Here is a 24749-nt window from a genome sequence, read left to right as displayed (position 1 = left end):
AAACGCAAATTTCCTCGTCGTTGATTGGTAAATAAATGATGTCATAATCACGTCATAATGTGGTCATATAAAAATGCAAATTTACTTGTCATAAATTGGTCAGTAAATGACGTCATAATGACGTCATAATCTGGTCATACAAAAATGCAAAATAAAGTTGTCGTCCAAAGTCGTCAAAATGACGTCGTAACGACGTTGTACAAATAACTTATGACGAGATTTACTAGTTTCCGACGAGAAAATGACGTCATCACGACCGTGTCTGCTATCGCTATCAGGGTAGAAGTAAATGACAGGGTTTGGTGGATAGGTGTAGGATAGGATTAGGATGTAGGATTTTAGGATAGGATAAGATGATATGGCTTAGAGTATGGAGTTGTAAAAATGTGCTTCAATGACCCTAATGACACTAATTGTTTTTTTAATGAGCCGACATTAATTGGGTAATATTGGGTAAACAGAGTAATATGAGGTGGTGATATCATTAAAATGCTGGAAATATCGGTTACATCATACTGGGTAATATTGGGTAAATGGAGTAATATCGGGTCCGGGTAATAACGGGGAAAGATTGGTCTACTATTTCCCCGTTACTACCCACTGGTGTTACCGTGGTAATAACTACGTTATTACCTGTTACAACCCGGGTAATATCGGGTAAAATGCCCAGTGGGATTTCATTATATTATAAGGGAGAAATGCAGTCATACGTTAGAAAAGGGAATGGGGTGGGGGTTAACCGTTTTAACAATATATTGCTAAACTTTAAAATTGCTACATAGTTATCAAATTTTGATGAAATTTTCAGCATTGTGCTCTGTGAATCTTCCTCTACATTAGATATGAATATTTCAGCCCGGAGCATCCCTTTACCCCCCCCCCCCCCCCGAACACGATTATCGGGCATATTTGCGCAACATATTCCGGTACCACATGCACATGCAGCGGGCTTTTTTGCTGACTTTGAATCGGAAACAAACACAAAGTAATAAGTAGGCTTATGAATTGAAGATTTCGTGGAGTTTTCTAGTAAGTATGGAGCACTCACACAAGCATGCGATGTTAATTGTAAAATCACTCAATAATGACTATGAGCTTGTATTTGGAATTGCGGGTTGAGCTGAGACTGAGAGTGAGAGTATGTATGTTGACCATTGTTGTGGATCGCGTTGTGCAATTTCAAGAGATTTAGCTCCTGTGCGTTCAGAATATATCGATCACAGAGTTGTGATGAAGCCATAGGACTTGTGTGCATAAGAATTGCATATAGGCCTATTGGTTGAAACTTACTTGAAATTAACTTGAATTTCTTTGACATGATTACACTCCATTCACTGCGAGTGCCGTTTATTTCGTCAGCGGCGGTGACTCCTTTTCTCTCCCATTTACATGTGGTAGGGGGTCCTAAAGCTACGCACCACTCTTACTGCGGCAGCCCGAACACGTACTGTCTAAAGACGTCGTGTCGAGGTTCCCGGGGCAACGCACCACTCCAATGCGCATGCAATTTCCATTGGCATTGGCATTGCAAAATGCGCACTCTCTGTGACTGTGTGTGGAGCTGTGACTGCAGTGTGAAGATTGATTCTTTTTCAGTTTCTTGTACAGAGGCTGCAATAAATCACTATTGCAGAGATAAACAGCATCTTTTTTGAATTTTGGAGGTATATTCACCTTGGATTCATATTTTACTATAAGATTAAGAATATTACGAAGCCCCAAACCGGACATTTTTTACAACGAAAAAAAAATAAAATTATTACGTACGTACGTGGTATTATTACGTACGTACGTACGTAGTATTATTACGTATGTACGTAGTATTATTACGTACGTACGTAGTATTTATTACGTACGTACGTAGTATTTATTACGTACGTACGTAGTATTTATTACGTACGTACGTAGTATTATTACGTACGTACGTAGTATTTATTACGTACGTACGTAATAAGCACCGCGTCGAACCTGTCGGGGGAACCGGTATATAATAGTCGGACTATACAGTGCGTCTCACAAAAAACGAAACCTAGATTTAGCGATGATTTATCATAACTTAATCACAAATAGAATAGACAAATGACCTACCATTGTAAAGCTTAGAATCTCATCTTTCATCTGAAATTACTTAGATTATTCCTCATTCGCGCATGAGCGAGCAAAAACAATTTGAAGAAAGGATACCAAAAACTCATTTGGCGGGGGTATCTGAATTTCAAAAAGAAAATCACATGCCTAAACACTTCAATATCTGCTTTTTCATTTGATACCTTAATCACAGAAAGCGGTCAAGAATTGAAAAGTTCTGTTCCCTCGAAACAATACTTGTATTTCCATAATTTCATTAAATGAACGTACGTGTTTTCACCGGTTTCCCACAGAAGTTATCGCACGGTTAACAAAAGACTTAAAGGGATATTCCAGGCTGGAGATATTTCTATCTTAAGAAATAGAGTAAAATTCACATAGCAAAATGCTGAAAATTTGATTAAAATCGGATGACAAATAACGAAGTTATTGAATTTTAAAGAATTGTGTTGGAACAGTTCTAGGCATGTCTTTATGAATATTCACTAGGTGGGCTGATGATGTCAGTTTTGTAAAATATATGTATGTATATATATATATATATATATATATATTTTTTTTTTTTTTTTACCTATAGGAACGGGACATTCTAAGCACATTTTGTCATCATATGAAAAGGATTACTATTTTTAGTTCCTCTACCTAAGCGCGAGCGGAAAATATTATTGATATTCCGATCTGAAAAAAAGGGACAATAAGGAATATGAATTCATAAAAATGAAATTTTTCATTTAATAATTAGGCCGAATGAGAACGCGAAATTTTGGAATTCATATAGAAGTATTCTCACTAACCTTAATGCGAGCGGCCGTGCTAGCTGATATTTTTTTACAATCAGACCTGAACAAAAGGGACACTCTTGAGAACTTTATGGAATACACGAAGAAGGACCTACTTCACTGTTCAAATAATGCGAGTGCGCATCATACAAAATAATGAAAGCTCTATGTCTGAAATGGAATATGTTTTGTGTATTGACTTAAAATTGAATATTTTAAAGCTCCATATCAACTTTTATTGACATAAATTTTTTTTTTTTAAGTCTTCGACCCCCCCCCCCCCCCGTCATTTTATTCACTCGTGACCCATCTTCATATTCTAATTTTCCCTTCTTTTTACCCTCTCCTTTAATACTTTTTTTTTCTTTCCCCCGAAGTTTTTTTTTGGCGCCACCAATAGGGGGGGGGCGCTGCCCTTTCTCCTGGATCCGCCTATGTTGACCCCTGCACTTTAAAAAAAAAATTAGGATGTGGTTGATAATGACAATGCTTCTTTGAACGTACATTATGCTAATTTTGTTATTCTTGCTACTCCACAAACAGACTAAACTTGATCTCATAATGTATAAATATTATAATGCCAACACTATTATAGAAGGGGTGACTCCCCCCCCCCCCCTTAACTAGTGTCCAGCAGATCTAATGTAGTCACAAAAGGCGTGGAAATCGAAAGATTGACATCCCCCGTGACCGTACATCCATAATAGTCAAACTCTAGTCCGACTGTCATTCTGTCAAGATACAGGTTCGACGACGGTGCTTATTACGTACGTACGTATAATAAATACTACGTACGTACGTGATAAATATTACGTACGTACGTAGTATTTATTTTTATAGTTTAGTTATATTTAGTTGTGTTTAGTTATACATATCTGTATACCTTCGCGTTCGCATTATTCACAAAGGAAGATAACCATCCTTTTCATAATTACAAAAAGAGTATTCCGTTTTTAGATCTCAAACTTTTTCCGCTCGCATCAATAGTTTAGTTATACTGCTGTCTAAATCTTAAAATTTTGTGGGTGCCCTTTTAAATATTAAAATGCCCGAAGCGCGAGCTGCAAAAAAAATCAGGACCTAAAAACTGGACATTCTAAGCACTTCTTATGCACATGATAGGCAGATATAGGTATGTCTACGGCGGCCGTACGGCGAGTCGAAAACAGCCGTTTTATTCATTTCAATTCAAACCACCTATATGTAGTTGGTACAAAAAATGTTAAAACGGCTGTTTTTGACTCGCCGTACGGCCGCCGTAGAACAAATGTGACCAAGGTATAAGATCTCAAAACAGGATAGGCATACTCTATTCATATTTTAATGAAAAGAAACGTTAGTTTCCCACATGAATAATGCGCGAGGGCGAAGCTCGAGCTGAGATATTTTGAGATTGATCAGACCATAAAAAAAAAATTACAGAGCACTTTAAAAAAATCAATTTGTAAATTCACACAAAATACCTTATTTCATTCACTCGATCGTCTCCCTATTCTTATTTGCCTCTTTTTAAAAATCATATTCTTTCCTTTCCCTTCCTTTTTTTTCTTTTTTTTTCTTTCCCCCTTTTTTTCGCGCCACCAATCGGGGGGGGGGGCGGCCCCTTTATGCTAGACCCTGGATTTTTAAAATATTAATTTCTTTAATAATGACAATGTTTCTTAACCGTACAATATATTTAATTTTGATATTCTTGCCACGCCACAAACTGACTATAAAGCTCGATCACACGTTACGTAAATAAAACATTGTGGGAGGGGTGACCCCCCCTCCCCCTATTGTCCAGCAAATCACGCGATCATTAAAATGTGCTGTAATGTGAATATGTAGTCACAGCCGGAGTCATAAAAGCGTGGAAATCAAAATAAATGAAAATTGACATCCATATATTATAAATCCAAACTCTTATCATCCGACTATACAGGTTCCCCGACAGGTTCGATGCGGTGCTTGTTACGTACGTACTAAATACTACGTACGTACGTAATAATACTACGTACATACGTAATAAATACTACGTACGTACGTAATAAATACTACGTACGTACGTAATAATACTACGTATGTACGTAATAATTTGGTTTTTTTTCGTTGTCAAAAATGTCCGGTTTGGGGCTTCGTAGAATATGAACGTGATTCAGAAATTTAATTTAGGCACAGGAAATACTTTTTCTTTGCATGATAAATTGAGTGCGTAGGACCCCTTCTACAACGGGCGGCGAAATCAAGAGGTGTTCGGAAAACACGGCGGGATTTTCCTATTAGTGAGTTTTGTGATATTTTCTTTATGGTTAAGAATCTTAAGAATTTGTGAAAGATGATTTGTTAAAATATTAAAATTGGCATAGTTTTTAAAACTTTTTATCGTTTGTAAACAAAGTGCGTAGCTTTAGGTCCCCCCATCATACTTTGTGTGGCAGTGACCAGTGTCAGTGACTCCAAACTGTGCGTGTGCCCATATACTTCACGGACTGTCATCTCAAAAACTAGCCAATAATATCCTTAAAAATAAAATCTGACATCATCAGCGTGAAAAACGACCTAAAATTACCCCCAGGCATAAATTTCCTCAGGATGAGTTCAGTATTCATGGAAATATTGACAAAACTAAGTCGATATCAGCAAATTTGTCACCATAAGCGCCCATTCCGAAGAAATCTGGTATTCTCAACAAGCATCACGATATCATTTTGCAAGCAGGTATAAAAAATGTGAGTTCAATGTGGTACTGACTGATTCTATAGCATTTTGTCGTCAATCTGATATAAATATCTTACCTTTTGAGCATGATTTTTTTTTAATCTCAAAGACTTTACTTTGGTTCGCGAAGTTAGGTCACACTTTTTCAGAACGGTTTTCCAGCACAGCGCGCATTCGTCGATCGAAATAGAATTTTGAGATCGCAATATCAGCGAAACCCCTTGACCTAATACATTTTCATCAGTGATTTTGTAGTTTACGAACTTGCTGTCATTGTGGTAACTATTTCTTGAATTGGTTTTGTTTAAATTGTGAATATTTTGTGAACAAATTTAAGCCTGATGAATATTTTTGAAAAGTCCGCGAAGTTTGGACACCCCATCATACACAAGGAGCGCACACACAGACACACACGAGAAGAGAGGTGGCTTAGTTCAGGATATAACTAAGGCCATTTTTATTTCACAAAATCTTTCAGATAATGATGTTCCTTATATTATTTTGAGTAGAAGAAGCGAGACAGGTAAAACACAGATGGATTCCTAGGGAAATCCATCCGTGTTTACCTGTCTCGTCTAGGCACGTATGGGGACTATGTCAAGACTCCGTGATGTAAAAATGTTAACATATCATCACGGAGTCCTCAAGGCTAGGCCCGGCCCCATAATTCAGGAGGCTCCTTTTACTACGAGAGTAAAAATCATTTACGAACGTGTGCACGTACTTACTCTCCACGCCCATAGAGCCACGAATTAATTGTGCCGCATTCGTGTGCGTATACCGCGGGTCAACGATGCAATTTTCGCCCCCAAGATTTCTACTTTCCCTGTAAAGATATAAATTATTCCGACATTTAAAGAATATCGATTTCATTTTTAAATGAATAGACTACTTGTGGGTCTAGTGCCCAAATATTGTCCGATATCATCGGACACTTAACGTTAGGTCTTAGCATAATTGGACCAAAACAAAAATACAATCACTGAATCAATTAAAAATCGTGTATTTCCGTAGTACAAATGTTGAATATTGATGTCATAAAAAATGGAATTGAAAAAATACAAGTTTTATGAAACAGGGCCCTTGATGTCAGGTTTCATGGCAGTTTTGCCCAATTTCTTGATATTGGTTGGAACTATCTCTGGTCATATGACAGGGTTACTTTAGACATAATTATTGTGATGAATAGGCTATCAAGCCTCATCTTTGGGTACGGTCGACCCTCTTCTCACTACTTTGAGAGGGAGAGTCAGATTCACTTTACTGTGTATGCACTCGCTCATATTTTTTGCGTTTGTTGGGAATTGCATTGTGTTTTGTTTTTTATGGGGGGTATACAATTAAATCAATACCCAATAGTACATAGCAAGGCCTAGGTTATGGATAGCAATATTAAAGTTTAAAATACGATTTTATTGATTTTGTTTTTCATTGCAGGTGATTGAAAAGAGAGCATCCCAGCTTATTTGGCAGTGTCGGTCGTGTTTAGATGACAGCAACTTTTGTGAAGGAATTGTAAGTTTAATTTATTACTAAACCTAAATAGTCATGGGGTTATTTGAGTCTTGTCAGACTGTGAAAGTGGGGAACGGGGGGGGGGGGGGGGGGGGGGGTGTGGGGTGGTATTGTGGCCCCCCTGAAGATCTCTGCCAGGGATCGCACGATCGCATCCTGAATGGAGGTGCCGTGGCCGAGTGGTGTAAGATGCCTGACTAGATAAAGTCCTGGGTCCCGTTAGACAAAGGTTAGTGATTGATCGTACGCTTTATTTTCACGATTGATTATACATTGTAGTCAATGGAATCAATCTTAGAAAAATGTTCTGTGAGCAATGCTGAGTTTTGTGTTGCAGGCCCCAGGGGTGGTATTCTGGAACACTCATAACTTTTGTCATACATTTTGTCATTTCTCTCAGAGATGTGACACCACTATGATTGTCACAAATCTATTCTGAACATTGTCTTTTCCCTGTCATACATGTTAAGTTCCCGCCCATCTTTTTGGAAGCAAACCAATCAGAATCATTGTTTGTTCCCAATTGGAGCCCTTCTAGCCAATAGGAAGGCTCTGTGGCAGGTAGGGCGTATCCCCAATACAGTTGCTGGCATCGCGCAACTACAAGTATATTGATGTGCTTAATTACAAAGAGAGACAGGGAGCTGTGAAAGATTTTAGAAGAGAAATAGAAAAAGAAGGAAAACAGGAAAAAAGGAGGAATTAATATGAAGGGCCTAATTGTAGCATGAAAAAATATTTTTGAAAATTGTCATGGACGAGGAGTGAAACTAATACCACAGTCTATCAAAATAATATCAGTATATGCTTGACATTTAGTTGGCAGGGTATCGGGATATTTGATACTAAAAGATATGACAAAATTTATGACTGCTTTCCCCTTGTCATAAATTTTCTTTTACTTGTATAAAATGATTACGCGCATTCAAAGCTGCATATTTTAGGTGCGCGCAAAAGAGAAGAGACAAAATTTATGACAATTTTTGTGACAAAAGTTATGACACCCACCAGAATACCGATTTTGTCATATATCTGAGAATAGATAAAATATGGAGAAAAGACGATGTTCAGAATACCGCCCCAGGGTTCAATCCTCGGCCACAGCACCTACATGTAGATGTATGCTTGTAAGCAAGGTAATTAATTGACAATTAATTTTATCCTACATTCAAATGAATAGAAATACTATATGTAGGCCTAAGCATTCTTTGTAACTACAGTGTATGTGTGTGCTCGTTTCTTTTTAAAATAATTGCATGATGGTAGGAAATTACATAATTCTATGTGGTTGCAATGATAACTTTCACTAAATTTTGTATTTTCTAGTTTATACGAATCATGCTAATTGGGGATTCCAAGCAAATGCGGACATTTTCCAAAAATATATAATGGCTGTATTTCAAATCTGGATCAAAATTTTAGTAAAACTCATATGGACAATCAAAAATTACATACATGGGACTACATATATTTTTATTTACTTAATTTCAATTTAACAGAAAAACATTCTTTGGTTTGTAAAATTTTCAGTTGAATAATCTGAAGGTCATCATTTTACATCACATAAAAGACAATGTTCAAATATAAGTTGTGGGAAGGGTTAAAAAATGTCAAATTTGTAGTGCCGGACAAAGTGTAATGCGACTGACGGTGACCAGAGATTTTGTATCCACTGAAGAAACTTGAAGTTGCTACCCAAATTTAAATGTCTTATTTGAAACCTCTACATGTATACATGTAAGTAATGTTTTGCAGGTATTGAAATTGGTAAAAGTGTTTTGATTTGAAAGAACTAAATGTATTTAAAAATAATCAGTCACTTTTTTTCAATGGCGTTTTTGAGCAATGCGACTGACTGATATTGGGCACGCCATTGCGTCCACAATACACAAGATACAACCTTTCTGTATGTATTGTTTTAGTGGAATATACAATGTTCTTCAGATCTGGCAGTGGTGGGGGCATAAATTTGGTCTGCTTATTGTCGGGTATTCATCTTATTTCATATTAGAGAAAAGTGTATTTATAAGAATTCATTGTTCTTCTGCATTGTTTTTTTTTTTCTTTCTGTAGCATTTGTAGGAGGCACCCCAAGGGTACTAGCCTGATTTCAGTATTGTTGACAAGAGGGCCATCCTTGAATTATGTCATCTAACTCAAGCTGTGAGAAAAAATTGTCAGATGAAGCAGGTGACTTATCTTCTTTGATTTTAAATGGAAGAGTGGATAAAAAAATATTGAAGAGTTATGCTAAAAATGGCCAAATTGATTTACCAGACAAAGAGGGTAAAACCCCACTGATGATAGCATGCTTGCATGGGTTTACAGAAACTGTAAAGTCCTTATTAGCAAATGGTGCTGACCCCAACTCCAGAAACGTTCAAGATGGCAATACACCGATGCATTATGCTTGCATGGTAGTAGGGAAATTTTCTCGTACATGTAGTAGATTTCGGCTGGTACCTAAGCATAGGGTGACCAAGCTTCCGATTATAAAGTTGCTTGTAAGTCATGGAGCAGAAACTGTTCAGGACAACCAGGATGGATGGAGCCAAGTCTGTGTAGCTTCATTGTACCTCCTGACAGATGTTGTAGACTTCCTCTTATCACAGGACACTTCGTCTTTGAAGATCAAGATCAATGCCATGGAAATACTTGGGATTTCACAGTCTACTTCAGATGACCCAATGACCAACGATGCGTTACAAACTTTCTCAAAAGCCATATCCTATCGGAAAGAGGCCGGTATTTCAGAAACAAGCACATCAGATCATACAGGAATGTTATCTGGTGGCCCTGTTAAGGCGTGTCTTACACAAGGTGATCTCTCTGAATCACCAATGGCTGTGAAAGGCCATGCTCTCTGGCTTGGTGAAAGGCTTTTCCCTAATCATCTCAAGCGGAGGTATCTCTACCCGTTAGTTGCTAAATTCGGAGCTGAGTTGATGTTTGATGTGTGTGAGGGTGGCTCTGATACGCCCATTTATGCTGATGGATTTCATATGTTGTCTTGTGCCCTTGCATTGGAACGGACAGGTGAATTGAAGTTAGGATCCGTCGCAATGCACCTGGCTTCTGAAAGTGAGAGAGTTGAGAATCATCGACATGCCCCATTCTATGTGTGTTCAGATAAATTGTTGGGTTCATACAAATCCATTCTGAATGAAGTACCGATTGACTCTATACTTGATAATTTGGAAGCTCTAATATCATCTTTTGGCAAAATACTTTTCTATGAAGCTTTCTATTGCTGTGAAATAATTGTCTTAAAACCAATACTGCAAGCAGTGGAGAAGTCAATGAAAGTTATCCATGGCAGAATCTTCAGGGAAAAAAACGAAAAGTTTGCTGAGATGCCGCCAGTGACCTACGAAATAATGATACTCCTATCGGATGCATATGCTGACAGTGAAGATGATTTGCCTCCCTGGGGTCCCGATTGTATCAAGTATGTGATATTGAAAATGCTGTTCTATGATAATGCCTCTTACAAGGACAGCCATGGATTCACCCTGCTTCACCTAGTAGCACAGTGTGTCGAAAATACCATGGACAGTCATGACATCCTGCTGGATCTCACAAGGGCCTTTGTTCGTCACGGATGTCCTGTAGATGTGGTCAACAATATGGATGAAACCGCCCGTGGTATCTTGGAAGACGTTAGACTTAACACCCATGAGATTGATTCGGAGTTTCTGGTGTTAGTGAGCCCACCAACAACAGCACTACGCCTTGAGGAACTGGCAATCAGAGCAATCATAAGACACCACCTCAATTACAGGGACATGCTTCCTCCTAGTTTGTGTGACATGATAGAAGATGGAGTCAAAGAATGTGAAGAATTTTTAAGAGATTTTAGCTACTGAAAATGGGAATGACAACTTGACAAGTATCTATTCTGTCCATTTCTCTATTTCTATACCCAAGGTGCTTACAACTTCTTCAGTAGATTTTCTCTTTTATTTGTTATCAAGGCATTTCAGTGCACCAAGCTTTGCTAATACTGTTCCCCCTCCCCCCCCCCCCATACTGCCCCTTTTGAATTGTAAGTATGTGCTTATACGTTCTGTTTGTTTTGTTTTCTTAAAGAACTGGAGTTTAAAAAGGTCTCCCTATTTATGCCTACTTCTGCTAAACCTACAGTGTCTTTACAATTACTGTAAAGAATTATGTGCCACATTTCAATATTTTTCACACATGGTATTTTGTTTCTTGTGTCAGTCAATGTTTCTTTGTCTTGATATCATGATCGCAATAATTATTTTTTAAGTGTTTGAATTTATTAAAACAGTGAAAGTATGCATGTAGTAATTAATTAATTGAACCTCCTTTTATCCCTCTTGAATCCTGAGTAGGATTGGTCTGACAATTGGCAATGTGGAGTGTTTGCTCAAAGTATACCTTGGGGAAAGTGGGGATCAAAAAGGTTTAGACAGTCATGGACATTATATATCATTTTTCATGACTGGTGTTGTAAGTGCTGCCGCCTCTGCCTATTGTTACAACTATTGATTTTATGACTTTTTGTCAACAAGCAGATGCCTAGATTCAATGATAAAAATCAGTCAATATTTGAGCCAAAAAATATTTTGAGGTAACGATAGTATTATTTTTTATCATCATATTTCAGGGACAGAAGCCCATTATCAATTAATGTGAGCATGCTTCCTGCTAAATTGAGTCAATGAAGCAGGAAGCATGTTCACATTTGACAAACTGTCAGCTTACCATACATTCTTAGTGGTTTTGTTCATAGGCAAGCTGAAGCGTATACTACATGTGCGGAACCCACCCGGGGCTTGTCTTACAAAGAGATGGGATTGATCCGATCAACCACAAATCTGAAAAGCCAGCAACAACAACATCTAACATGCATGTTTGTTCAAATTTTTTTCTAGATGTGGTGTGTTTTCATACATTCACTGTTTTCTTGACAATTAACATTTCTATTTTGTTTTCAAAGGACATTGTGCACATTTCCTAAAGAAAAAAATATGACATTGATGGATTTCCATATTCTTGAGGTTGATCAGATCATGGTCCATGATCAGATCAATTGTAACTCTTTGGAAGATGGGGCCCTGATGGTTTGTCACCTTGAAAATGCATGAAAGATACATCAACATTGTGATGATGATCATGGTTTAGGTAAAGAATAACCTCCTAAATATTATGACAGTGACCTTGATGCTGATTTTTGGAAGAGGGAAACTAAAAATACAATTTGAAAATATTGCAGTTGTTGGTATTCATCACAAAAGCTTTAGATCAAATTTTCTTGGAAAAGCCCCCCATAAAACTCAAGAGGTTGAAAAACAGACAAATACATCAGAAATTGAATTGAAGTAACAAATGAATTTCAAAGGAATATAAAGAAGTATTACAAATTCTCCTTTTAGAAGTACTGACAAAAGCACACGATGTCACGTTATTCACGTGGGGGTGACACAGATCATCCCCTCTGAACAATAGGTGTGCTACTTGAATGTATGGCAATGAATACAAGCACCAAGTTCTTAGGGCAAAAAGCCAACAAACAGCTTTCCTTTTGTTAGGAATCATAACCATGGCTCATTGTAACTTCTCAACACCACGCTACCTGACCCTTTGCTAAAGTTGTTTCCTACTTCCTGATTTCAACCAAGTCCTTCATTCCTCCTTTTAATCAGTCTCAGATTCCACATGCTCATAGATATCACTGTAGATACAGTATTGTTTCCTACTTTCTGATTTCCCAGTTTATTTCAACCAAGTCCTTCATTCCTCCTTTTATTCAGTCTTAGACTCCACATGATCTGAGATATCACTGTAGATACAGTATTGTTTCCTACTTTCCCAGTTTCTGTCAACCAAGTCCTTCATTTCTTCTTTTATCCAGTCTTAGACTCCAAATGCTCTGAAATATCACTGTTTGATGTCGGTGTCAATTTCATAACCCTAAAGGTGTGAACCAAATCCTGTTTGCTGGTAAACTAGTGCTTTTGGAGAAATGCATGTACATGTAATGTATTTTGCAATCCAGAAAGATCTGATTTGTATTATAAACATTTTTACATTGCAGAATCACAGAAAGATATGTTCAGGGGAACTGATTGTTCTTTTTCCCTTTTCTTGTTTGCTTTCAGCCTCTGATATGTAGGAAGCATTCCCCCTTAATGTGTCATCATTGGATCAAGTGAGATACATGAATTATGGCTTCTACTTCAAGCTGTGAGGAAATTGCTTCAGATCAAGCAGGTGACTTACCTTCTATGATATTGAAAGGAAAAGTGGATGAGGATGTTTTGAAGGATTATGCAAAAGATGGTCATATTGATTCACCAGACAAAGAGGGTAAAACCCCACTGATGATAGCATGCTTGCATGGTCTTACAGATACTGTAAAGTCCTTATTAGCCCTTGGGGCTGACCCCAACTCCAGAAATGTTAAAGATGGCAATACCCCATTGCATTATGCATGCATGGTGGTTGAACCTTTAGAAGAGGATTCTCTATCTGGAAGTTATTACAGTCCATCAAAGTGGATGACAGCCAAGCTTGCAATCACAGTGCTGCTTGTAAGTCATGAAGCAGAAACTGTCAAGGACAATCAGGATGGCTGGATCCCTGTTTATGTTGCTTCATTATATCAACTGATAGATGTTGTTGACTTCCTCTTATCAAAGGATGTATCTTTAGCGGTGAAAATCAAAGCTACTGAAATACTTGGTGTTTCACTGACGACGTTAGATGATCATGCACGTGAAGGATTCCACTCATTCTTGCAAGTTCTGTCTTTTTGCCAAGAGGCAAGAGGTCTTCTAGAAAACTCGCCGGATACCTCAGAATTGGAAACATGCTTCTCCAAAGTCTCCCTGAAAGAGTTTCACTCCCAAGAAGAAATGAAATCAGTTGAGGGGTCAGAATTTGCTATCACTGGCCATGCCTTTCTGCTTGGAGAGAGGCTATTCCCTGATCATCTGAAACGGAAATATCTCTACCCATCTCTTGCTAAATTTGCAAGTGATTTGATGACGGGTGTTGGAGAAATGTGTGATGAAGGGTTTGAGATATTGTCTTACATTGTAGGGTTAGAGCAAAGGGGTGAATTGAAGTTTGGGTCAGTAGCATTCCACCTGGCTGAAAACAGTAATTCAATCGTGTTGGAGGATGAGGAAGCGACTCTGCAATTTAGGCAGTGTGCAAGGCAATTGTTGCATTCATATGAATCTATCCTTCATGATGTACCAGTAGACACTCTGGAAGATAATAGTAAAACTTTCATTGAAAGCTTTGGTGAAATACTGTTTAATGATGCATTCTATTGCTCAGACGTTGAATTCTTGAAATCCTTGCTGCAAGTTGTAGAGAATTCTTTGAGAGTCATCCATGATAGAATCCTGAGGGAAGACCCGGATAAGTACCCCGAAGTGCCTTCAGTGACCTTCAAGATCATGGAACTTCTTGGAGAAGCATATGTTGACAACATGTATTCCGGAATGGGTTCAAGAAGCCTTTTGAGAGTAAAGTTTGTTATATTCAAGCTTTTATTCTTTGATAATGCTTCCTATAAGGACACCAGTGGGTGTACTGTGCTCCACCTAGTTGCACACTGTGTCCAAACTGCCAGAGACCTGGACGATCTGATGGATCTTGCCAAGGTATTTATACGACATGGATGTCTAGTTGATGTGGTGAATAACAAAGACGAAACTCCCCGTAGTATCTTAGAAGAGTATGAAATGGACGATTATGCAATTGATTCAGAGTTTCTGGAGATAGTGAGCGCTCCAACGACAGTACTTCGCCTAGAAGAGCTGGCCATCAGAACTGTCTTATGGCATCACATCAATTTTAGGGACAAAATTCCTCCAAGTTTATGTGAGATGATTGAAGAAGGAGTCAAGGATTGGGATCTAGAAAGGTGTAGTAATGGCACGGAAAAGAGAAGTGAGGATGATAGCATGGCTGAGAGCAAGGATAGTGAGGATGAAAGTGAAAACGACGAAGGAGACGATGAGGATGAGAGGGACATTGAAGGAGTCAAGGATTGGGATCTAGAAAGGTGTAGTAATGGCACTGAAAAGGGAAGTGAGGATGATAGCATGGCTGAGAGCAAGGATAGTGAGGATGAAAGTGAAATCGTTGACGATGAGGATGAGAGGATCGTTGACGATGAGGATGAGAGGGTCGTTGACGATGAGGATGAGAGGATCGTTGACGATGAGGATGGGAGGGTCGTTGACGATGAGGATGAGAGGGTCGTTGACGATGAGGAAAAGGGAAGTGAGGATGATAGCATGGCTGAGAGCAAGGATAGTGAGGATGAAAGTGAAAACGACGAAGGAGACGATGAGGATGAGAGGGACATTGACGATGAGGATGAGAGGGATGTTGACGATGAGGATGAGAGGGATGTTGACGATGAGGATGAGAGGATCGTTGACGATGAGGATGAGAGGATCGTTGGCGATGAGGATGAGAGGGTCATTGACGATGAGGATGAGAGGATCGTTGACGATGAGGATGAGAGGGTCGTTGACGATGAGGATGAGAGGGTCGTTGACGATGAGGATGAGAGGATCGTTGACGATGAGGATGAGAGGATCGTTGACGATGAGGATGAGAGGATCGTTGACGATGAGGATGAGAGGGTCGTTGACGATGAGGATGAGAGGATCGTTGATGATGAGGATGAGAGGGACGTTGACGATGCGGATGAGAGGGACGTTGATGATGAAGATGAAAGTGATGATGATGATGATAGTGAGAAGGATAATTGATTTTTCTCTGTGCCAATCATGAATGAATACAAGGAGCCTGTTGCATAAAACTTTGCCATAAAAAACTCTGGCAAAGAAACAAAAAGTCTAACAAAAAAATGCCAGCTTTTCTTTTATGCAACAGGCCCAAAGACCTTCTTTGGCTATTGTAGGCTAAATTCGAACTTTAAGACCACTGAAGTTTCTTGAAGAAAAGTCAAGGATCCACAAGGGGACTTGAGTTGTAGGTTATGTTCCTTCGTAGGTTGATGTAGCAAAAGAACCGTAAAGAGCTGGGTAAAATACCTTTGGGCATTGCAGGTAATATCGGTGTACTGTGCTCCACCTAGTTGCACACTGTGTCCAAACTGCCAGAGACTTGGACGATCTGATGGATCTTGCCAGGGTATTAATACGACATGGATGTCTAGTTGATGTGGTAAATAACAAAGGCGAAACTTCCCGTAGTATTTTAGAAGAGTATGAAATGGACGATTATGCAATTGATTCAGAGTTTCTGGAGATAGTGAGCGCTCCAACGACAGTACTTCGCCTAGAAGAGCTGGCCATCAGAACTGTCTTATGGCATCACATCAATTTTAGGGACAAAATTCCTCCAAGTTTATGTGAGATGATTGAAGAAGGAGTCAAGGATTGGGATCTAGAAAGGTGTAGTAATGGCACGGAAAAGGGAAGTGAGGATGATAGCATGGCTGAGAGCAAGGATAGTGAGGATGAAAGTGAAAACGACGAAGGAGACGATGAGGATGAGAGGGAAATTGACGATGAGGATGAGAGGGATGTTGACGATGAGGATGAGAGGGTCATTGATGATGAGGATGAGAGGATTGTTGACGATGAGGATGAGAGGGTCATTGATGATGAGGATGAGAGGGTCATTGACGATGAGGATGAGAGGGTCGTTGACGATGAGAGGGATGTTGACGATGAGGATGAGAGGCTCGTTGATGAGGATGAGAAGGTCATTGACGATGAGGATAAGAGGATTGTTGACGTTGAGGATGAGAGGGTCGTTGACGATGAGGATGAGAAGGTCGTTGATGATGAGGATGAGAGGGACGTTGACAATGAGGATGAGAGGGTCGTTGACGATGAGGATGAGAGGGACGATGAGGATGAGAGGGTTGTTGATGATGAGGATGAGAGGGTCGTTGACGATGAGAGGGATGTTGACGATGAGGATGAGAGGCTCGTTGATGATGAGGATGAGAAGGTCATTGACGATGAGGATAAGAGGATCGTTGACGTTGAGGATGAGAGGGTCGTTGACGATGAGGATGAGAAGGTCGTTGATGATGAGGATGAGAGGGACGTTGACAATGAGGATGAGAGGGTCGTTGACGATGAGGATGAGAGGGATGATGAGGATGAGAGGGTTGTTGATGATGAGGATGAGAGGGACAATGAGGATGAGAGGGACGATGAGGATGAGAGGGACGATGAGGATGAGAGGGTCGTTGACGATGAGGATGAGAGGGTCGTTGACGATGAGGATGAGAGGGACGTTGACGATGAGGATGAGAGGGACGATGAGGATGAGAGGGACGATGAGGATGAGAGAGTCGTTGACGATGATGATGAGAGGGTCGTTGATGATGAGGATGAGAGGGTCATTGAGGATGAGAGGGATGTTGACGATGAGGATGAGAGGGACGTTGATGATGAAGATGAGAGCGATGATGATGATTAGAGTGAGGAGGATAATTGATTTTTCTCTGCAGGGTTTGGCGGTAAATACCGGTAGTGGTAATTACCGGTGGTAAATACCGTCCGGTATTTAGGATGGGCGTCCGGTAAATTTGTAAAAAACAGGAAATAAGATTTATAATTCTTTTTTTTTAATGATTTTAGTTGTTTTTAACCTCAACAAATGAAAATAGTGTTCTGAAATAATTAGAATCACAAAACTCATAGTAGAAACACACAAACAGATAAAATCCATACTGCATACATGTACATACCCAAACACACATAGGATCTAAGTCCACACATACGTACACAAACTCAAATTATGTTCCTGGAAATTGAAAAATCATATTAAAACATAAACAAATATTTCTCCCGGGGTTTAACTTTTTACATGCCATTGTATCTCATTACAATATGATTTTTGTTTTTAAGTGTGAATAAAGCTCAGTATTCTACTGTATGTAAGGAGTTTTAGTGTGTACATGTATCAGTGTGTACTAGTGGTTGCTGGTTTTTTAAGTTAGATATTGCTTACAGAAAAAGATCTTTTTGTAGCCTAAATAATTACACAACTCGGATTATGCCATTTTTAATGTTGCAATTCTTTTAATAAAACTTTTAAAAGAAGTTTAACAAACAAAGCAAACACAAAAATTAAAAAGCATAACTTATACAAATGTACACAAAAGTGGAAAGAGGTATCAAAAGTTGTTTCCTTTAAGAAATACAAGGCAAAAGCGATTTTGTGTCTCGCCCACTTATGAAAATAACCAGAAATTTGTGATTTGCGATGGCACACAACAGAATTGTATCGAAACTTCATTTTGAAATGACTGGGATGGAATAACACTTGACATAAGAGCCTTGCACGTAAACTTTTATGTTGACCTGAAAATGACCTTTGACCTTACCATGTGACCTCCAACTGCAGCATAACATGCATGTCCCCCAAGTCCATCTACCATCCAAGTTTGGTTGAAAAGTGACTTACAGTTGCGGAGTTAGGTGTCATAAGAGAGTATTGCATGTAAACTTTAACGTTGACCTGAAAATGACCTTTGACCTTACCATGTGACCTCTGACTGTAGCATAACATGCAGGTCCCCCAAGTTCATCTACCATCCAAGTTTGGTTGAAAAGAGACTTACAGTTGCAGAGTTAGGTGTCATAAGAGAGTCTTGCATGTAAACTTTAACATTGACCTGAAAATGACCTTTGACCTTACCATGTGACCTCTGACTGCAGCATAACATGCAGGTCCCCCAAGTCCATCTACCATCTAAGTTTGGTTATGCACATTGAGACAAGGATATCCTCGATATACATGTATGACGAAGAAGGATATAGCACTGATTTTGTTCATATGCCAATACAAGTTTATGCTCATTAATACATGTACATGTAGGTATTCATGAATATGGTAATTATTGACTGACTTAATGAAGAACATCATATCTAAATTAGATGTATATTTGGGATCTGTTTAGTATTTTATTGTATTTTTTCCAGCATTTCATGATAACAGACATAGATAACACACAAACAAACACACTCACACAAATGGTACACCAGAGCAACCATACTCACCACCTTTGTTTTTATGTTCAAAATTTGACAATCCCTATAGAAAAGTGAGTGGAAAATTATATTTCCCGGTGAAAAATGGTAAATACCGGAAAAAAGCGGTAAATACCGCTTATTTCCCGGCGTCCGGGAAATAAGCCTCCGAAGCGGGAAATATGCCAACCCTGTTTCTCTGTGCCAATCATGAATGAATACAAGGAGCCTGTTGCATAAAACTTTGCCATGAAAAACTCTGGCAAAGAAACAAAAGTCTTACAAAAAAATGCCAGCTTTTTTTATGCAACAGGCCCAAAGACTTTCTTTGGCTATTGTAGGCTAAATTCGAACTTTAAGACCACTGAAGTTTCTTGAAGAAAAGTCAAGGATCCACAAGGGGACTTGAGTTGTAGGTTATGTTCCTTGGTAGGTTGATGTAGCAAAAGAACCGTAAAGAGCTGGGTAAAATACCTTTGGGCATTGCAGGTAATATCGGATATCAAGGCTTGCCGTTGATGATCATGTGTTGGATCACGTTGTGTCAGTCTAACGGTGTATGGCCAAAACCCAGATAATCTGTAAGCTCTTTAGATTATTAATAATGGTCCCAGGACAGTGTCAATGCTTAAGTATTATTATTGTTATTGTACGTGACTCTTTTTCAATCTAAAAATTTGAGGTTTTGTTGATTATAATGATACTAAGAAGAGATGCAAGAAACGTCTGACAGAGCTGCCAATCCCATTTTTTTTTGCAATTAAGTTTTTGCTACCAAATTAAGGCATTACATGTTTATTCTTCATTAAGATACAAATTCTTATTTCATTATTTTCTTATTTCATTTCAGTTGAAGCGCCGTGGTGTAGTGGTTCTGACTCTCGCCTTGTAATCAGAGGGTCGTGTGTTCGAATCCCACCACGGTCTAGCGTCCTTTGGCAAGGCGTCAATCCGCACTTTGCCACTCTCACCCAGGTGCTAATTGGGTACCGGTAGGAAACAACCGTCATTGTGGTTGGTTTAGCAAGTTTGCTATGAATCCAGTGACCTGGTAATAATAATTGTGAAGCGCTTTGAAAAGTCGTAGATTGATAAAGCGCTATATAAATGCCAATTATTATTTTCTTTAGAGAGATTTTCACATTAAGAAAATTGTTTTCTCTATTTCACAAGAATAGTTGATTGGATGAATGGTATTTCATCAAGGTCAAATGTCATTTAGGGGTCAATGTTTAAATATAAAGTTTTAGGAATCACTGAATACAGTTTGCTATTCCCAGAGGCTGACAAGAATATGTCAACATGACTCTTAAAACTTTTAAAGGGTCGTGTTGACAAATGCCCTTTTTTTCGTTTGAAATGTCTTCTCTTTTGGGGCCATTATGATTCCTTTTTGATGGGGGGAGGGGGTTGCACAATGTTGACAGCTTTGCTGTAGACTACCGCTATCATGGATTTTCTATTTTTTATTAGTTTATTTTCATTTTATTTTGAACTAAATTGATATAGGCCTGTCATGGTTTGAAACATAGGCATATATGAAGCCCGAGACGCTTACGATGCATTAACCCAGAGAGCTCCGGCCCGCTTGATGCATACAGTTTTGTATGTCATGGTAGCATAAACAATCACTAAATCATGGACATTAAAGTGTCTGTACAAATATATTGTATTAAGTTTCCATTGTCACATGACACTGTAGATTGATCGTGACCAAAAATGTTTCTTTTCATGTCAATAACTCATTACAACTTACGATTTGTGAGAATTGTTTTTATTTTTGTTATTTGTGTACGCGTTATACCGTGTGCTTACTCAACTCTTTATTCTTGTTTATGTACTAGTAATAAGTGTTTGTATGTGTACTTGTATTCACTTTGTAAATGGCGTAGATGTAATCATTTGTTTATTAGTTTGAAATAGACAGACATGAGACGAATACCAAATTATACAGATGAAACATAAAATGATTTGTTTTTATATGCCACTCATGTTCACTATGAAGCGATATTCATAAACACCTTGTGTTTCTGTACTGGAGAAATTGATATCATCCAATTAAATACCATGTATTGCATACGCAACCAAGAAGTGACATTTCAAAAGGAATTCATGGACTGTTGAAAGCAATAATGTTGATGCACAGTACATAGCATTGAAAATAAAGAATTATCTGGACCTAAGAAATTAATGGATGTGAACTTCTAATTGTTCAAGTATTTACCTTTCTTGTGTGAAGGCCTATACTGGCAGCTGTGACACATGCGTGGATGATTTTAGTATACACATTAGCTACATGTGATAGGGAGTTTTCGAACTACATTTGTGACAGAAGGGAAAGAGGACGGAAGATTTGGATGAAAATTGATTTGCACACGGAAAAAAATTGCACAAGGGCTCGGACATGTCGGGGCAATTTAGCCTTGGAATGCTTAAACAGCCCTGGAAAATCCCCATTCATCGGTTCATTGCAATGATAAAGCTGATCCAATGTTTTAGATTTAGGCAAAGTAGCCCTTGAAAATTCACACACACACACACACACAAATTGCCGGCTTGAGCATGCGCAGTCCAGAATTTAGGGCTGAAAATGTCCAGATCAGTAGATTTTAACCAAATCTTCATTTCTCCCTTTTGTCATGTTCCAGTCAGACCGACGAAACCGACTACAAATCGACAGATGGGATATATTAATCTTTTAGGGGTACTCCGGGATGAAAATAGTTATAATAAAAGTCACTGAGCAAATGCTGCATATTCCATCCATCAAACTCTGATAACAAATAACGAAGTTATAAGATTTTAAAAGTAAGCAATATTTCGTGAAATGAGTTGTATACACATCGTCATGAATATTCATTAGATGTGCTGCATTTACCTCGAGCTTCTCCTTAGTTAATACCTGAAATATAGTTCAAAACTCAGCAACACTATTATACAGAGAATATTATATTTGACCTCTATCCGCATAGTGATGATGGAGTATGATATGAATGTTATCATTTTGGGGACTTTTTTTTAAGTTTCCTCAAACATTCATTTTTAACAGTTACTCAAAAATGAACAATTCGTTCCTTGGCCGATACAGCATTCTAAGTAATGTTCAACAATTTGTCTTGAACATACATGCACCCCTGAGTGGCCTGACTCTCATCAACAAGCACTTATAGCCATTCCCGCACTCTATATTGACCTATTCCTGGATTTCCCCAAGGCCACTCACTGGATCACGATCACCTTTCATGGATCCTACTAGTAGATCCATGCATAAATTGAAAATAAAGGAATCAGATAACAGGAATTGGAATTGTTGCAGGAATTACCATATAAATACGAAACAATTTAATTGCCACCCGAAGCAATAAATATGTTGAGTTCCACAAGACTCCATATTAGACCCGCTTCTATTTTTCATTTTCATGCTGACACCTACATTTACTCTCCTCTGATGATTCAATGTTCTATTCCTATCGGGATCAACATCAGTTCAGGAAAAAATAGTCAATACCAGATTGAATAATGAATCAAAACACATAACCAATATCATACTCACACTTAAGTAAAATAAATGAATCATATAATAATTAGTACAACGAACGTCACTGGCTTTATGTACCACGAGGAACATTTATTACAGATATTCAAATGAAACATTTCAAGTACACAATCGCCCTACAAAATATTTGAATATATGTTAAACTTTCACGGAGCAGAACACGTTTACCTCTAAAAGACATTTCTACACCTAAAACAATTGTGGAATCTTTACTTAAAACCAGATACGGTGTATAATACAAAGCTTTGTTCCTTTCGAATAGAAGTGGGCCGGGCTATTTACAATCAAATGGGGGGCAAGTTCAGGGGCCGCGGAACGGTTTTCAAAGTGGGGGGGCTGACCATGCTAAAAATCACAATCATATGGTCATTTTTACGTTTTTGTATGTACACGGTTTTGGAAAAAAGTGGGGGGCTGAAGCCCCCCCCCCCCCCCCCAGCCCCCCGGTTCCGCGGCCCCTGAAGTTTACATGAATTTCTACTTACAGAACCTGATGTAAATTTCGATCCTATCAAGCAAAATATATTTGTAATGTTTCTTATTCCAAGTAAGTATTGACATGTTTATCAACTAGGCCTATGTTATTTTCATCATCTTGGAAACATAAATTTCACCCTCTCTCACACACGCACTTTTCTTCTTTGCTCCTTTCTCCTCGATCCCTCCCTGACTCCTATTTCTCCCTCGATCGCTCACCATCTCTCTCTCTCTTTCCAATCGGCCCTGTTTGGGAAAAGAGCAGAGAAAAACGGAACGAGGAGATGGGAACATGTCTTAGGTAGCCGACTATCATGTCACAATAAATAAAAGGGTCCCAGTCGTGCATTGAGTCACTAGAGTTTTCGCATTTACTACGGAGCCGCTCTCTGCATAGCCTCTTGTCGAGGCCCTGGCGGCTGCTTCCGAGCGATATAGCGAAGCAGAGCGCAGCGAGCCAGGGCCTCTTGACATCTGAGCCGATTTTCACCGACTTTCTTTTGTTTTTGTCTCACCTGCATATATAGGCGCCGCTTTTCGGACGGCGGCGGCGGCGTCAACCCCAAATCTTAACCTGAGGTTAAGTTTTTGAAATGACAGCATAACTTAGAAAGTATATGGACCTAGTTCATGAAACCTGGCCATAAGGTTAATCAAGTATTACTGAACATCCTGCCTGAGTTTCATGTCACATGACCAAGGTCAAAGGTCATTTAGGGTCAATGAACTTAGACCATGTTGGGGAAATCATAACTTAGAAAATATATGGACCTAGTTCATGAAACTTATACATAAGGTTAATCAAGTATCACTGAACATCCTGCATGAGTTTCACGTCACATGACCAAGGTCAAAGGTCATTTAGGGTCAATGAACTTTGGCCGAATTGGGGGTATCTGTTGAATTACCATCATAAATTTGAAAGTTTATGGATCTGAATCATGAAACTTGGACATAATAGTAATCAAGTATTACTGAACATTCTGTGGAAGTTTCAGGTCACATGATCAAGGTCAAAGGTCATTTAGGGTCAATGAACTTTGGCCAAATTGGGGTATTTGTTGAATTACAGCCATAAATTTGAAAGTGTGTTGGTCTAGTTCATAAAACTTGGACATAAGAGTTATCAAGTATCACCGAACATCCTGTGCACATTTTAGGTCACATGACCAAGGTCAAAGGTCAATGAACTTTGGCCATAATGGGGGTATCTGTTGAATTACCATCATAACTTTGAAAGTTGATGAATCTGACTCTTGAAACTTGGACATAAGACTAATCAAGTATCACTGAACATCCTGTGCGAGTTTCAGGTCACATGATCAAGGTCAAAGGTCATGTAAGGTCAAAGAACTTTGGCCACGTTGGGGGTATTTGTTGAATTGCCATCATATCTCCATAAGTGTATTGGTCTAGTTCATAACACGCGGAAATAAGAGTAACCAAGTATCACTGAACATCTTGTGCGAGTTATAGTAGTTTTCAAAATCAGCACTGCTGCTATATTGAATCGCGTGATGCAGGTGAGACGGCCAGAGGCATTCCACTTGTTTTATTGTTTTACCAATATTCCGGCGACCAAAAACTGGTCGGTGAAAATCATCCAATGAGAGCGCGGGCTGCTAT

At 38.8% G+C, this 24749-nt stretch overlaps 1 protein-coding gene across 1 annotated transcript; it reads left to right on the top strand.

The window, feature by feature from the left end:
• The first annotated feature begins 905 nt into the window (after positions 1 to 905).
• Positions 906 to 21277, top strand: LOC129275679 (uncharacterized). The gene is made up of 4 exons (XM_064109168.1): positions 906 to 1029; positions 7005 to 7082; positions 9156 to 15841; positions 16149 to 21277. The coding sequence occupies exons 3-4, from the start codon at positions 13274 to 13276 to the stop codon at positions 17532 to 17534; spliced, it is 3954 nt and encodes a 1317-aa protein (XP_063965238.1). The 5' UTR covers positions 906 to 1029; positions 7005 to 7082; positions 9156 to 13273; the 3' UTR covers positions 17535 to 21277.
• Positions 21278 to 24749: the final 3472 nt, after the last annotated feature.

Source organism: Lytechinus pictus, chromosome 14, assembly GCF_037042905.1.
Source record: "Lytechinus pictus isolate F3 Inbred chromosome 14, Lp3.0, whole genome shotgun sequence".
NCBI classification, from domain to species: domain Eukaryota; kingdom Metazoa; phylum Echinodermata; class Echinoidea; order Temnopleuroida; family Toxopneustidae; genus Lytechinus; species Lytechinus pictus.
The sequence above is the reverse complement of the archived record's forward strand: the minus strand, read 5'-3'. Positions and strand labels throughout refer to the sequence as shown.

Bases quoted from the DNA above. Each gene is read 5' to 3' on its own strand.
- LOC129275679 (XM_064109168.1), top strand. From the start codon at position 13,274: ATGGCTTCTACTTCAAGCTGTGAGGAAATTGCTTCAGATCAAGCAGGT. The intron at 15,842-16,148 runs TGATTTTTCTCT...CATTGCAGGTAA, and splicing joins ATGATAGTGAGAAGGATAAT to TATCGGTGTACTGTGCTCCA.